Source organism: Podarcis pityusensis (assembly GCF_964106645.2).
Source record: "Podarcis pityusensis genome assembly, chromosome: 5".
In the NCBI taxonomy this organism is placed as follows: domain Eukaryota; kingdom Metazoa; phylum Chordata; class Lepidosauria; order Squamata; family Lacertidae; genus Podarcis; species Podarcis pityusensis.
The window spans coordinates 95,669,383-95,685,571 of NC_138032.1; the positions used below are offsets into that span (position 1 = coordinate 95,669,383).

The 16,189-nt window shown below is 44.6% G+C and overlaps 1 protein-coding gene across 6 annotated transcripts in view; it reads right to left on the minus strand.

The window, feature by feature from the left end:
• Positions 1-211: 211 nt before the first annotated feature.
• The window catches only part of A4GALT (alpha 1,4-galactosyltransferase (P1PK blood group)), a 38,909-nt gene continuing 22,931 nt past the window's right edge, over positions 212-16,189 (minus strand). For 4 of the 6 annotated variants that reach the window (XM_081005687.1, XM_081005686.1, XM_081005690.1 and 1 more), the window contains one exon: positions 212-2,256. In XM_081005687.1, the coding sequence (XP_080861813.1) occupies positions 1,148-2,209 (1,062 nt within the window). In that variant the 5' untranslated portion in view covers positions 2,210-2,256 and the 3' untranslated portion in view covers positions 212-1,147. Of the gene's footprint in view, positions 2,257-5,041; positions 5,154-9,963; positions 10,281-16,189 lie in introns of those variants that run through there. The other 2 variants (XM_081005688.1, XM_081005691.1) reach the window with 2 other exon arrangements.

Sequence of the window (16,189 nt, forward strand, 5' to 3'; positions counted from 1 at the left end):
GAATGATATTAACCCGGAGTTGAGTTTTCTGAGCTCTCGGAGACCTAACCGCTGCCAGGAGCCAAGCCCAGACATCTGCGGGGCCTACGGAGGCTCCGCAAATGGCCTCCAGCTGTGTGAGCTTTCGGAGGCCTCCGTGAATGCCGGAAGCCAAGCCAATTGTGATTGTGGAAGAGGACCCTGAGCCCCCATCCAAACAAGGACTATCATCAGCGCAGGTAAGGGGGGGGGGAATCACATTTCCATTTTGTACTGTTTTGTTGATTTCATTTTATGGATCAATGGCCTTGTTAGATAGTAAAATTCATGTAAAATTGCTGTTTTAGGGGTCGCTTTTCATCGTCTGGTTCCTGTTGAGCATGTTTTGTTTGTTAATTGAGTCCCTCACTGATAATCAGAGGCTTCCTGTTGAGTCTGCCAACTGTTGAGTCCCAAGCACCCACACAACACAGAAGTTATATTTGGAGGTTTTGTTTTTGCTAATTTTTTATACTTTGCTTTGTGTGGCTTTTTCGGTTTTTTGACTGTGACTTGACTTGTTCTTCATTTTATGGGACTGACTTGTGACTTCGCTTTTGTGAGTGTGTGGAACCCAGTTCAGCTGCTGGTTGATTGTGTGACTGCAGAAATAGATAAAAGCCCCCCATCCAAACTGACTATCATCAGTGCACGCAAGAAAAAAAATGTTAATTTTTTTCATCTAAAATACTGTCTTATTTATTTTATAGTACAGTACATTGATTATTGCCTTCATTTTATGGATCAATGGTCTCGTTAGACAGTAAAATTCATGTTAAATTGCTGTTTTAGGGGGTGTTTTTCATCGTCTGGAACGGATCGATCCACTTTCCATTACTTTCAATGGGAAAGTCCGCTTCAGGTTAAGAACGCTTCAGGTTAAGAACGGACTTCCGGAACCAATTAAGTACTTAACCTGAGGTACCACTGTATTCTTTTCTGAACTCCCAAGCCTGCTGGAACTCTCAGCCATTCAGCTGCTCTTTGAAATGCTGAGCCAGCAACTCTACTGCTCTGTGGGGCTATCATTGTCAAATGGTGATAGACAATGGCGATTACCTGCCAGGGCTGAACAGCTTGGCTGATTTGCGTTTGTATCAACAGCAGGCTGCTGCTAGGCCCTGCCCCTTCAGAATGAGATCTTCATGAGCCTGTATGTGGAAGGACAATAATGGGATTGCAGCTGAGCTAGCAAGGTTTTAGAGGTGATCGCAAGTTGTGTCCCTTGACTTTTCTTATTCCAGACATGCACTGCATAGGTGTTTCTAAACAGTATGGGAAGTTCGGAAGCATTGATTGCTTCAAAATACTTCCTCCAATCCTGCCAGCGAATGGGATAAAAGGCATCTCGTGGGACAGCAGTAACGCCCTTACAGCTTTTGCTGCTTCGGAGGCTATGGATAGAGCACCACCTCTTAAAAATGCGTGTCAGGAGCTGTGGGCCCTGGTGCCCCCAGACCCAGCGGTTGTAGTCCACCACAAAGTCCTGCATGCAAAGCTCAATAAACTTGTGTTTGGGCTCAAACGAGAGAAAGGCACCATTAAGTATATATTTGGACTGCGTACCAAGCACATTGGTGAGGTTATTTAAGTTCTTGAGGACTATGAAGTCTGTGTCTAAATAGATGCCACCAAGTTTCCACATGATGGTGATTCGGCATGCATCAGAAAGGATGGGCAAGAAATAAGGCTCCCACCTCTGCTGAGCCACTGAGTACCAGCCAGCGAGGGGGGTGTTAGAGAAAAGGTTAATCAAGTCCAAATGTTTGAATTCAATGTTGGGGAAACAGCTAAGCAAGGAGAAGGCCACGTGTTTGGGCAAAGTCTTATTGTAGCTTGCTAAACCCTTCATAAGGACAATGATTCTGGACTCAGGGTGAACCCTGGCTGCTGATTCAACAGAACACATAAACAGGAAGTTTGGATTAGTTCGTTCTGATGTTTCTACAAAATATATGTCTTTGTGTGATGAAGGAGGCCATCTGGATGAAGGAGTGGGAAGAGGAGGACACTTAACCTCTGTAGGCAAACTGTAGTGTGGTCTCTTGTCTTGGGCATCCTGGGTGATTCTCCAGTAGAACATGATACAGATGAAGGACATGAACTTAAAGATGATGATGCACACAGCCCAGAGTTTGTAGTTTGAAGTCAACTTGATTAATTTCAGTATGCAGGTAGGCACTTTCCACATCGTCTACTCACTACAGAGTTTTGAACTTGAAGGAAAACCAAAATGAGCTGCAAGGAAACAAACAAACCAAATGAATTAATAACTTGATTAATAAATAAGGAATGAAATAAATACGAAGTGGCAACATAAATTGCTGATCATGATTACAACTGAAGTGATCCCCCCCCCCTGAAAATTAGCTACCCCTCCCAATTTGGTGCCATCTGCAAATTTGATGAGCATACCCTCATTTCCTTCATCCAAGTTGGATAATGATGTTGGACAACAGGCCCAAGACAGAACCCTGAAGCACCTCACTTGACACTTTGCCCCAGGAAAACAAAGAACCATTCATGAGTACTCTTTGTTTGATCAGTCTACCAGCTACAAATCCACATTTTACCAGCTTCCTCACAAGAATATCATGGGTGACTCTGTCAAAAACTTTAGTGAAATCAAAATACACTATATCCACAGCATTCCCCTGGTCCACCAAGCTTGTAACTCAATAAAAAAAGAAAAGAAATGAGATTCATCTGGCATGACTTGTTTTTGAGGAAACCCATGCTGGGTCCTGATAATCACAGCATCCTTTTCTAAGTGCTCACTATCACTCTTATAGGACCTTTCCTGGAATCGATGTCAAGCTCACCGGTTAGTAGTTACCTGGGTCTTCTTTTTTCCCTTTTTGAAGATTTTGGAGACAACGTTTGCCCACCTCCAGTCTTCAGGGGCTTCTCCTGTTCTCCAAGGGTTCTCAAAGATTAAAGGCAATCAATAGATTATTGATTCCCATAATCTCTCATCCCTAGTCATGCTGACTAGGGCTGAACCCAACAATACTTGGAGGTGGGCAGATTCTTCTCCATTTTACAATAACACAGTGGCAAAAATAAATTTAGTTAAGCCCTCTCACTTCGTATTTTAAGGCAAAGAGTATACCGTATATTTCGCCCCATAGGGCGCACCGGCCCATAAGGCGCACCTAGTTTTTACGAGGGGAAATAAAAAAAAAAAAATTTATTTCCCCCCCAAGGTGCGAGGCTGGGGCGGGGGAAGCCCGAGCTTCCCCCGACCCCAGCCCCCAGAACAGGCTGCTCTCCGCAAGCCATGGGAGCCCTCCCGCGGCTTGCACAGAGCTACCCAAAGCCCCGGCACAACTGCTGAGCGTGCCGGGGCTTCGGGATGAGAGGCAGCTCTGCGCAAGCCGGGGGAGCCCTCCCACGGCTTGCGCAGAGCTACCCGAAGCCCCGGTGCGACTGCTGAGTGCGCCGGGGCTTCGGGATGAGAGGCAGCTCTGCGCAAGCCGGGGGAGCCCTCCCACGGCTTGCGCAGAGCTACCCGAAGCCCCGGTGCGACTGCTGAGCGCGCCGGGGCTTCGGGATGAGAGGCAGCTCTGCGCAAGCCGGGCTCCCCCGGCTTGCGCAGCGCTGCCTCTTATCCCGAAGCCCCGGCGCGCTCAGCAGTCGCTTCGGGTAGCTTCGGGATAAGAGGCAGTGCTGCGCAAGCCAGGGGAGCCCTCCCGCGGCTTGCGCAGAGCTACCCGGGGGAACCCTCCCGCGGCTTGCGCAGACTGCTCAGCGCGCCGGGGCTTCGGGGTGCAGGCAGCTCTGCCCAAGCCGTGGGAGCCCGGGGGAACTCCTGCAGGCTCCCACGGCTTGCGGATAGCTTCCTGAAGCCTGGAGAGGGAGAGGGGTCGGTGCGCACCAACCCCTCTGGCTCTCCAGGCTTCAGTGAAAGCCTGCATTCGCCCCATAGGACGCACACACATTTCCCCTTCATTTTTGGAGGGGAAAAAGTGTGTCCTATAGGGCGAAAAATACGGTACTTCAATATCACAGTTCTCTTTTGAAAATAGCAATTCCATATATTTTTGTTTTCCCTTAGAGGACTTGTTTATAATAATAACGCTTGGCACAAGTACCGCTCTGGCGGGAAGGTAAACAGCGTTTCCATGCGCTGCTCTGGTTCGTCAGAAGCAGCTTAGTCATGCTGGCCACATGACCCCCCCAAAAAAACTGTCTGTGGACAAATGTCGGCTCCCTCGGCCATTAAAGCGAGATGAGCGTGCAACCCCAGAGTCATCCACAACTGGACTTAACTGTCAGGGATCCCTTCCCTTTTTTTTTTTTTAACCTGGGCAGTACTGGGGCAGGGCAGGGAGGTTGGGGCTGAGTGGACACACCAGCAGGAGCCTCTGCCAATGTGTCTGTGCAGCCCTGACCTCCCTGCCCAGATCCAACACTTTTCTGGTAAACCCCGTTCAGGAAAACCGTAGCAAAATTCTGCAACTCCACCCTATCCTGCCAGCTTCTCCTGAAAGCTACCCGGTGTGGGAAAAGAACAATTTGATAACATCAAAATTAAACTACGTTCCAAGCATTTCTGAAGAAATCTGGTTTAGGGTCAAGGGTACCGGTAATCAGCAGAGGCAGCTAACAATAGTGAGCAAGCATGTAGTTGCTAGTAAAAACTGTACAGTAAAAACTGTACAGGGAGTGCCGCCAAAATTCCTATGAGGAGTACCTGTAATAATGGTCTTAGTTTCCCTTGCAGAATAGTAAAGTATTTTTTTTATCATTTTTCCTAACCCCAGACTGGCTCCATTTTCTGCTTCAAAGCCACTTCCAACCCACTTGTTTCTTGGGGGCGGGGAAGGATTATTAAGAGAGTTTTTAGCCTGAGTCTCGGCAGTTGGGCGTAGGGTTGCCAACTGTTCCATTGACTCCTGAATCTATTCTTTTAGCAGCAGCTTTATCTGCCATTGTAATATCCCCCCCCCCCCAGGCACAGTCCCCCATCATCTCCCAAGACAAACGGTACCACCCAGTATCCGGTGGGAAGGGTACTCACTGTGCGAGGAAACCTTGCAATGGGTCTGCCGTCATACCAGGAAGCAGGAGAACTCAATTAGCAATATTGATTTATGAATTAAAGCTCAACAACTTGGCATAGCAGCCAGGACTTATCACTCAGCAGCGCTAAGGTTCTGGATAGTTTGTGCACAGCTATAGAAAGAGCCACACCCAGACCACATACGTCTTAAAGAAACAAACCACTCTCACTACCCCCACAGCTAAAAAGACCACATTGATTTCTGTGACAGGAAAAAGATAATTTGCTACTTCTATTGTTTTTATTAATTAAATTTGTGCACTGCCCTGCTTTGCAAGCCTCACTGCTACAACTGGAGACTGAAGAGGGTTCCTGGATCCAATTCCCTATTTGACACTGCATCAGAACTCTGAATAAAGTTTATATATTTCTGTACCCCCCAAAAAAAGTTTTGGGTCACCCAAAATACTTTTGGATTCCCCTTGAGTGGCTCTACTGCAAAGCACTGTTTTTGGACATCATCTTTTCTAGCAGGCCCCCTTCCACTTAGAAAAAGGAGGAAAGCAAATACATTCCCTTATCTTGAGTTTGTAGTTAATGCATATGTTTCTTTAAATCACTAGAGCGTCTGTGTGTAGCAATCTAGCCAGCATTTGTTTGCCGTTGCTCCACTCCTAAAAGCTGTTCTCTCCCAACTTGTTGAGACATACACCTCCACATTTTCTCTAAATAGTTACTGCATAAATAAAGCCTTTGAATTCCAGAAACTAAGTGATTATTCCAATCAGATTCACTCAGGCTCCAAGGTCTGCTAACATTTAGCTACTCCACAAGCTACACATCCTCTTCTGTGAGACTGTCCCTTCCAAATAACATGTTGAGTCCAACATTTGCTTTTTTACAAGTCACTTATAGAAGTTGGGTTGGTACTGAAGCCATAATGCTTACACTGGTCAAAAAAAAAGTGTGGTTTTAGCAAGCAGAGACAGCCCCCTGGTAGTGAACTTGTCCCAAGCTTATTTATGGGTACATATATCCCAGTTCCTTATTCACAGGGACACTGGCAATTCTTGGTGTGGGACTATCCTGGTTGAAAGCGGCTGCTGGTTTTTTGTATCTTTATTTTAGATCTTGATATTTATGTGGAAATTGCTCAATTTGGTTCTGCATTTTTTTATGTTTCATTTATTGTTTACAACCAGTGCTCTTTTTCTAAGGAAAAACGGTGCCGGTACTCACCATGAAGTTTTTAGGGAAGTAAGTGCCACATTTCAACATTTGGGAAAGAAAGGTGCCAGTACTGAGACAAAACCCAGGTTTAGGATTTCAGTGTTTGATTATGTGAGGGGGGAGGCTGCCAGTGTGACAGGGAAATAAAGCCCTGCGACCGCAGGAAATAATGTGTCCTTTTAAAACAGAGTTTTGGCAGAAGGCGGGGAGAAATTCCTGTGTGCTGGCTGGGAGAGGCTGCATGAAGCGAGTAGGTTTCATGGCTGGCTTCTTGCTGAAACTATGAGGGGAGCAACAATAAACACACTTGGGGTGTAATGCTCTGCACTCCCTCCATCCATCAAACCTCAGGTGTAAATATGTGTACGTCATCCACATTTCTTAAAGACACTACAGACTCCACAATGTCTCATTCCAGCGAAACACAAATCCTGGTTAAGTGCCAAGGCCCCTGGAATCTTGCTACTGTTCGGCAGAGATTGGGGTGGCAGGGAACAGTATTTTTTCATGTTGCAAGCCACCTTGAACGTGGTTTGAACTGTGGAAAGACAGCATATACATGTATGAACATATGAAAATGTGAGTTTTCTGAATGATGGGGGGGGAGAGAAAACTGGTGGGAGGACATGGGAGGAGAATTTTTATGCATGACTAAGTGGTCGTCTATTCTACAATAAAGGCTGCTTCGTGGGGGGGAAGGTGTTGGTTTTTATTTATTCGTTTTACAGTCAAACAGTGCATTGGACTTTATGAAATCGATCAGTAATAAGCGTCATGCTTGGGCGTTCAGAGAACACCAGGTCACACCTTTGGGAACTGGCAAGCAAAGAAAAAAAGAATAAGAAAAGAGGAAGCACAATGGCAGACGTGTGCTGGAGTGATCACCTGAGCTAGAGCACACCTCATTCTGAGGCATACCTAGCCATTGGTAAGGTTGACCCCCGCCAAGGGCACAGTCCCAGGGAGTGGCAAAAATATTGTGAGTGTGCACCCCCTGCCCCACGGAGAAGGAGGCACTTGTCTCCAGCATGACCATCTTTGCATCAATAGAATTAGCAACAGCTTCCCGTGTGTGTGTGTGTGTGTGTGTGTGTGTGGCAGGGCCTGAGCAATGGAGCCTCAAAGAAGACAGGTGAAGCTGGGTTTCTCTTTGCCCATAGTTGCCAGAGTTGAGGATTGACTGGGCTCACTGGCACTGCTTGCAACACCTGGACAAATTAACACCCTCTTCCAACTAGCAGTGTCCTCTCTCTCCTCACCACCACCACGTGTGTGCGTTTGAGAGTAAAGTAAAAAGAGACTCAATCATTATTCACCCCGCCTGAAAATGCCCCTCTAAATAATTTAGGAAATATAGGGAGCTGCCTCAAAATGAGTTAGATCACCCAACCATCAGTGTCATCTACACTGAATGGTATCAGCTCTCAAGGGTTTGAAGGAAGGTGCGGGGGACAGGGGGGCAAGGATATATTCCTTGCCAAGGGTGCAAGAGAGCCCAGGTATGCCTCAATGCTCCCCAGTGGGGTCTGGGGAGTTCACTGCATCCCACTGTGCCACTCAAGCCTGTGCCTGCCAACTTGAAAGGCAGAACGGGTGCCCCTGCCATGGACGAGCCTCCGTCTCCAGCATGATTTGTGCTTGGTTCTTTCTCCTTAATCTGGAATATTGGCATTAATCAAGAGGCGCTCCTGGACTGCCAATGGACTGCAATCAACCAGCTGCCAAAAGTGCGGGAGGAAAATGCGGTCAGCTGCAAGAATGATGTAATGAAGATTGACTGTCAGGGACGGGAATGAAGAGGAAGAGGAATGGTGGAGATCGCCGCCAGCCCCCACTTTTCCTGCAGCTGACAGGGAAGAGGGAGGCCGGGTTGAGTTACAGCCGAGCTGTGAGGGACATAACAAGGCAGAAACAGGCAAGCAGCCAAGTTATGAGGAGTTAGGAGAAGCAGCGGGGGAGATAGAGCAGCCAGTGGACATGATCCGCCATCCCCTAGAATGCGACATTCATTAAGGGTGCAAGAGCAACGAATGCAGAGGTGTTTGTCCCTGGGGGGGGGGGTCTTTGTAGGGTCAGAGGCTGTTGGGAAAGAGGAGAGGGGAAGGAGCCAGAGCGAGCAACTCCATAATGGAGAAAGGACTGGATTCTCTGTCTGCCACCATAATGACTGAATAAATCATAAGTAAAAGCTTTCTTGTTTTCTCCCTGCTTCTTGAAACCATCAGGGGGAGGGAGAGAATTCCTTAAGCCTGACATTGACGGATGACAACTGAACACTAAATAAGAAATGATGCAGCTATGGGAGGAAATGATCGACATGTATGTTTGCAACAGGAGCGGGAAACCTGATTTTAAGAAATTGTATTAAAGTAATGTGGTTGGATTTGTAATAATTTGGGGGAAAAAATAATTGGGAAAAAAGAGAACCCAGGTATGCCTCTGTCCTTATTCCAGATTTAGAAGATGTGGAACAGGGAGGGAGAACACTGAACAGAATTTAAGTATTTACAGTTCCAGCCTTCCCTTCTCATACGTAGTCACCCATTTCTGGTTAGCGTTTCTATTAATGTTGTTGCAGGATTGAGGGCATTAAAAAAAATCCTACTTTGATTGGCGAATGGTAACTCTCATTCAGCTTTCGGCAGACAACTTCACTTTATTTTCTCCTGTGAAGAGAGACGTTGTGGCAGTTCCATTTTAAAGCCATGAGATTTTTTTTTGAAAATAAGAGCCAAGTGTGAACGCTTGACATATGGACAGAAAATGGAAATATATATATTTGACTCATTTCAGACTTTTAAGGCAAAGTGTAACATAACAAGAAAAACCAAAACACAGCCATTCTTCAAAATATGCACTTGTCTGAACTTTGAATTGTAGTTCTCCAAACAACCGTTTACAAAAAATGCATATATATGGGGAAATTATTCATAAGCACAACCGTATTTATATTAATGACAGTAACATATCAAAAATGCAGTGTGCTGGGAGAAATTGCCTGAAAAAATGTGTACATTAATGCATACAAAAATGTCTTTATTGGGAAAATTTCACACTAAAGTACTGAGGATTTTTTAAATAAAAAAGACAACAATTTGCTGCAGAAATGTGGAGAACTGAATTTAAGATTGGAAAAAATGAGGAACGGGGAGAATCAAGATTGGCAGAACCTTTCTACAAATGGGTTACTGGCAACAGGATTTCTAAAAAGTATTTTATTCTAAATATAAATGCATACACAAAGGCAAGAAAACAACAAAGTAATAATTACAACTAATTATGTCTGTGTGTGTGTACAGCCTAATCTTTCTTATTGTTTCTCTCTCCCCAAAATTATATTTAGTCATGTAATTTTTTTTCAAATCTTATTTATATTTTTTAAAAATGAAAATCCTTCAAATAGCACTAAGTTTTATTTACTTTTCCTAGAACTGGTGACCATGAACTTTCAAACTGTTCTGACTTTTGATCTGACTTTCTCAATAAGCTCAGATACCCACTTTATCCTGCTATTCTTACAGTGTAGGCAATTCCAAAGTTCTCCATTGTGCAGCTAATAACATTTTTGTAGCTCTTGTTAAATTCCCAAACAGTGGTGCCTAGTTGGACTGATTCTAGTGCCAAGGACATCGTATGAATGCTGCAGAGCAAAAGAACAAAATAACTTGCAAGCATGATATGAGAAAAAGAAACCACCTGGAAGGACTCACAGTTTGTCACTTAAGCTCGGCAGGGCCGTTCTTTGTGACTTTCCATTGCTTTCTGTAAAGAAGGTAGGTACAGATCTGATCCAGCAGAAAGAGATTCTGATGAGGCATGAAAGCTTGATCTCAGCTCTGGGTAGATGTGCGTTTCTTTGGAACTACGATTTGCATGTCTAAGTTCCTCTTTGTCTAAATTCCTCTTTCTCTTGCTGGCCGTTGGTTCACTTTGCTGCCTCCCAATACTCTTCTTTCTCTTTCTCTTTTTCTGAGTGCTTTCAGAGGGAAAGTTCTTCTCAGCACTCTCTAATGATTAGTGTGAAAAAGAACCCTCCACCTGGAAGCACCCACAGAATTTAATAACTACTTATTTGTTTAAAAGCATTTATAAACGTCTTAATGAAATTTAAATAATTCGTAAGCATCGTACAACATAAAAGAGCAAACAATATCATGAGAACAAAAATGCTGCATGAAAGTGCCAAAACTGTAGTATAAAAACCATACATAAACACACACACAAGGAATTCACACAAAGAAAATCAGCGTCATGTCTTATGGGTCAGGGAATGTGTGCTCACAGCAGTTTAGAGCAGATATGATGTACTTCTGGTGTGCATGCTTTCCATATCACCCACACAATGTTGTCCTAATCAAAATGGCAGCCCCCATTCCCCCCCCCCAACATTAAATCAGATTTTCCCGATCTGCAGATAATCCTCTAGAAGAAGAAGAAATAATAATCCAACATCAATTGGCATGTTACTCCAGTGTGGACACACTGAAGCACATTGCGTGGGTTTGGTTTTGCTTCCTGTGTGTGTAGCGAGGTTTTCACTCTTCCACTGCACGTTACTCCAGTTTCCATCTCTTGTTGCTGGAGTCATAAGCAGAGTCATAACTGAGTTACCTGCATACACATTGTATAATAAAGCAGAATATACAAAACAGTTTTTTTTTTTAAAGGTTGCATATGGAGGAATAGTATGAAATGGTTTAAACATACAACAAATGATGCGTGCAGCAATGTTTAAATGAAACATTTAATACTATTCCTCCATATATTTGTTTTTCATGGGTCCACTTAGTTTTTGTATGCTGTATAGGCCATACTGTTCCTTTAAGTACCGTATTTTTCGCTCTATAAGACGCACCTAGTTTTTGGAGGAGGAAAACAAGAGAAAAAATATTCTGAATCTCAGAAGCCAGAACAGCAAGAGGGATCGCTGCGCAGTGAAAGCAGCAATCCCTCTTGCTGTTCTGGCTTCTGTGATAGCTGCGCAGCCTGCATTCGCTCCGTAAGACGCACACACATCTCCCCTTACTTTTTAGGAGGGAAAAAGTGAGTCTTATAGAGCAAAAAATACGGTATATCGTTATAGGAAACACCTGAGGCTTGCTTCATATGTCCTATGCAATTGTGTTGCAAGTATCAGCAGCTACACTATCTAGTGAGCACTGATCTTAGCGTGAATCTTACTTACATATTCTGTTGAAAAGTATCAGGTATGTAACCTTTTTTATATTCTGTTTTGTATATTCTGCTTTATTATACAATGTATGCAGGTAGCTCAGTTCATCTGTTGTATGCCTTGTATCTTATTTCCAGCTGATAAAGACTATTACGAAATAGTAGTATCATTCAGGAGATACTGTCCTTTTGAGGCTTTTGAGACGTCTTCTGTTGAAACCTTTGAAAAACTATTGTGAGACTGTCCTTAGACATCTGTTCTGAACACACAGCTTGACGGTCCTTGATACCACTCTGATATATTGTACATATGAATTTTGATTGGCTTATTCCTATAATTTGAATGATATCATTATTCTATTATATATTCTCTACTAACTATTAGGGACGCGGGTGGCGCTGTGGTCTAAACTACAGAGCCTAGGGCTTGCCGATCAGAAGGTCGGCAGTTCGAATCCCCACAATGGGGTGAGCTCCCGTTGTTCGGTCCCAGCTTCTGCCCACCTAGCAGTTCAAAAGCATGTCAAGTGCAAGTAGATAAATAGGTACTGCTCCGGCGGGAAGGTAAACGGCGTTTCCGTACACTGCTCTGGTTCGCCAGAAGTGGCTTAGTCATGCTGGCCACATGACCCGGAAGCTGTCTGCAGATAAACACCGGCTCCCTTGTCCTGTAGAGCGAGATGAGCGCGCAACCCCAGAGCCGTTCGCAACTGGACCTAATGGTCAGGGGTACCTTTACCTACTAACTATTAGCCTACAGGTTGTGTTTGTGTAGTTGTTATTGGTTCTTATTGCAACACAGGGGTTTGTTTTTGGTTCGGAGTCGTAAGTGTGGCAGTGCGCAAAACATACTGTTTTGCAGCAGCAGTACATTGTACAGCCTCTTCTAAGAAAACTGTTGCCACGGCAACACGCAAGCACAGGGTTTGGTACTGATGCTGATTTCAGCTGGGAAGAGCTGCAGCAATGCTGCCACCACTGACTGGGATGGAGTGCAGGGAGCAAGGGTCACACAGCAGCAAGAGTCATAGACTATATCAATTAAAAATTATATATCTAGCCCTTAGGGCTGCAAAAGTAGTCTTTGAAGTATTTGAAGGCACTAAATTATATTTTACTCTATCAGACAATTGGTCCATTTAGTCCAGTATTATTTTCTCCTCAAACCAAGTGACTCTAGCTACTGGAGAAAGTTCACCACTCCCTACCAGGATCAAGTGAATCACAAGATCAGAATACACCAAGGTTTGGAAAGACGATAGTGTATGCTCGTTAATTCGAATCCTTATTCGACATCCTAATAACTGAATTGCCCCATTCTCACTCGCACAGGCCACATAAGAAACCTGGGTTCGGTGAGTGGACTGATAACGAAATCAAAGACTTTAAAGTAGAGGTTAGGAGCATCTACAGAGAGTCTAGAGAGGCAGGCAGCTCCTAATTGCCTGATACATATTTTGTTAGAACCAGGCAACTTAGGGAGTCTATCCAGTTTAGCCAGATAAGACGCAACCAGGCTTGCTGGGTTTCGCTGCTTTCAGCCATCCTTACCAATGATCATAAGAAATTTTGGAAGGTTATTGCAGACCCCCCACGAGACTCAAGAGCACCCGCTGACATTGATTCCATGTATGCTTTGGGTAGAGCATTTTAAGGCAATCTTTTATGATGATTGTATTCCATCAGACAGCCAAGATCTTGCCCCTTCCTTGACCCTGGTTGAGTGGCCTCCTGTCTCCATTACGGAAGTCAAAAAATTAATTTCTCAGATAAAACTAGGCAAAGCCGCAGGCCCTGAGGCCATCCCATCTTAACTAATTAAAGCCAAGCCAGACTGGTGGGCTCTGATTCTAGCAGAACTATTCACTGTGGTGGACAGAACTGGAATCATGCCTAATTCATGGCAGAAATCCATAATTATCCCAGTCTTTAAAAAGGGGGACAAAAAGTTACCTTCCAACTATCGACCAATAAGCCTATTGTCAAATATTGGGAAATTGTATGCAAAATATCTATTATCCAAATTAACTACATGGCTTGACATGAACAACATCATAGGCCCAGAGCAGGCAGGGTTTAGGGGAGGGAAATCCACTTTACGTAACTGTATAGTGTTATCCCATTTAGCCACCAAGTACATGCAACACCATAAAGAAGGCCTTTATGTGGCCTTTTTAGATCTTAAGGCTGCTTTTGACTCAGTCGACAGAGGGCTGTTATGGTCCAAACTGGAGTCACTGGGCTTAGACCCTAGGTTACTTTACCTTATTAAAAAGCTTTACTCTAATAATACCTGTCGTCTAAGAATAACTCCAGGGGACGAGGTGTCATACCCTGTTGTTATAAATCGAGGTGTGAAACAGGGTTGTGTTCTTGCTCCCTCTCTTTTTAATCTCTTCTTAAATGACCTTGCCCATTACTAAAACTGGTGGATGCTCACAGCCCAAAACTCAATGCATCAAAAATTCCCATTCTCCTATATGCAGTTGATGATGATATGATTCTGCTCTCATGGACTAGAATTAGCTTAAAGCGTTTGTTAAATGCCTGTATCAACTACCCGTCTAGAATGAAAATGAGTATGAATTTCGATAAATGCAAAATAATGGTCTTTGGGAATTCTCGTAAGAGATATAGTTGGGTTTTTGGTGAGAAACACATCCAGCAGGTATTTGAATTCAACTATTTGGGGATCACTTTCCATCACAGGCTCCGGTGGTCTTCGCACTGCGCAGGGGCAGTAAACACCAGCAAGGTGTCCATGCAGGCCATTTTGCGCTTCTTTGTAACAAGAGGTAACCAACACATCCCTTCTGCCCTCAAGGTTTTTAATGCTAAAGTTAGAGCTCAACTGCTCTATGGAATTTCAACCTGGATGTTTACCCAGTCAGTGGAATGGGTGCAGGCAGCCTTTCTTTTTAAGATTTTCGCTGTCCCATGTTGCATACCTTACACAGCCCTGTGTTTAGAGGGAGGCCAATATAAGCTAGAGACAGTTGCCTGGACAAGTTTTCTTTTATGCTGGCTAAACATTTGTGTTTCAGCAGACAAAGATTCTTTACTTAGCGAAGTTTGTTAGACACCTTCCCGTCCCCAGGGCTACAACTGTTTTGCACAAAGATACTCCCTGCCAACCTAGCAGTTTGAAAGCATGTCAAAGTGCAAGTAGATAAATAGGTACCGCTCCGGCGGGAAGGTAAACAGCGTTTCTGTGCGCTGCTCTGGTTCGCCAGGAGCAGCTTAGTCATGCTGGCCACATGACCCGAAAGCTGTACGCCAGCTCCCTCAGCCAATAAAGTGAGATGAGCGCCGCAACCCCAGAGTCGAACATGACTGGACCTAATGGTCAGGGGTCCCACTCCTTAGCACCACATCAGAACAAATATCAAACCACATTAAACATGATTAGTGTTTGCACCAGTTCAGCAGTAAATATTCCTGTGGGAGAGCAATGGGACAAGCAAACATCTGAACAAGCACGAGGTGCAACTGAGACCTTGCGCATGCAAAGCGCACCCTCTTCCACAAAAGTAGGTCCTTCCCTAGAGCTCTGTAGGCAATTCCATGCAGAATCTCCAAACCCAGAGTAAGATTTCCATTTGTCAGGGTTGGGACTCACGGCTAGCAAAACAGAACCAATTCTGCACCAATTTTATACAGGATTGCCTATCTGGTAGCACAAAAAGGATTATTATTATTATTATTATTATTATTATTACCTTCTCAGAGTGTTGCCATTGTTTAACTCCAAGGGACCTATGGCCTTTTCAAAATTAAAACAGGCAGTGGATCTGGTGGGGTTCTCCTCTCTATGCTCTGCCTCCACAATCCAAGGCAGTAAAAGGTAAAGGACCCCTGGACGATTATGTCCAGTCAAAGGCTACTATGGGGTTGCGGAGCTCATCTCGCTTCAGGCCGAGGGAGCAAGCATTTGTCCACAGATAGCTTTCCAGGTTATGTGGCCATCAGGACTAAACTGCTTCTGGTGCAACGGGACACTGAGCGCACGGAAACGCCACTTACCTTCCCACTGGAGCATTACCTCTTTATCTACTTGCACTGATGTGCTTTCGAACTGCTAGGTTGGCAGGAGGAGGGACCGAGCAACAGGAACTCACCCCATTGCTGGGATTCGAACCACTGACCTTCTGATCAGCAAGCCCAAGAGGCTCAGTGGTTTAGACCACATCACTTGTGGATACCAGCTGCTGAAAACCACAGGGCGGGGAAGAGGGCTCTTGTGCTTGGTTCCTGAGACCTCTGGCTGGCCACTCTGAGAAGAGGAGGCTGGGCTAGAGGAGGCATTGGTCTGATCCAGAAGGCTCTTATGTTCTCATCCAAATTCAAGATAAATGCAGGGAAACTTGGTTGCGTTGTTAATTAGTACTGAAGACAGTACAATAAATTATTCAGTGTCCAATTTTGTATGTCATTATTAACAACGGCAGAATGAGTGATCCTTGAGAGCTTGGCAGGTGTACATGCATTCAATATTTATAAATATTTGTCACGCACTGAAAAATCTATGAACAATAAGGGCAAATGCCACTACATAGCACTATTATCAAGCTGTAGTCAATGAGAGTCACTTCTTTGACATTGCCACTGAACCCCTGATACAGCCATCAATCTTTCTGGTTGATGCGGGCCTGTGATGTGGTCGCTTTAATAAAATTCCCCATGGCTTCTTCCCAAATTGCTCCAGTAAGATGAGTCTCCCAGAGCCCCATTGTTAGAACCACTCAGACATGAGAGGTGTGGGAT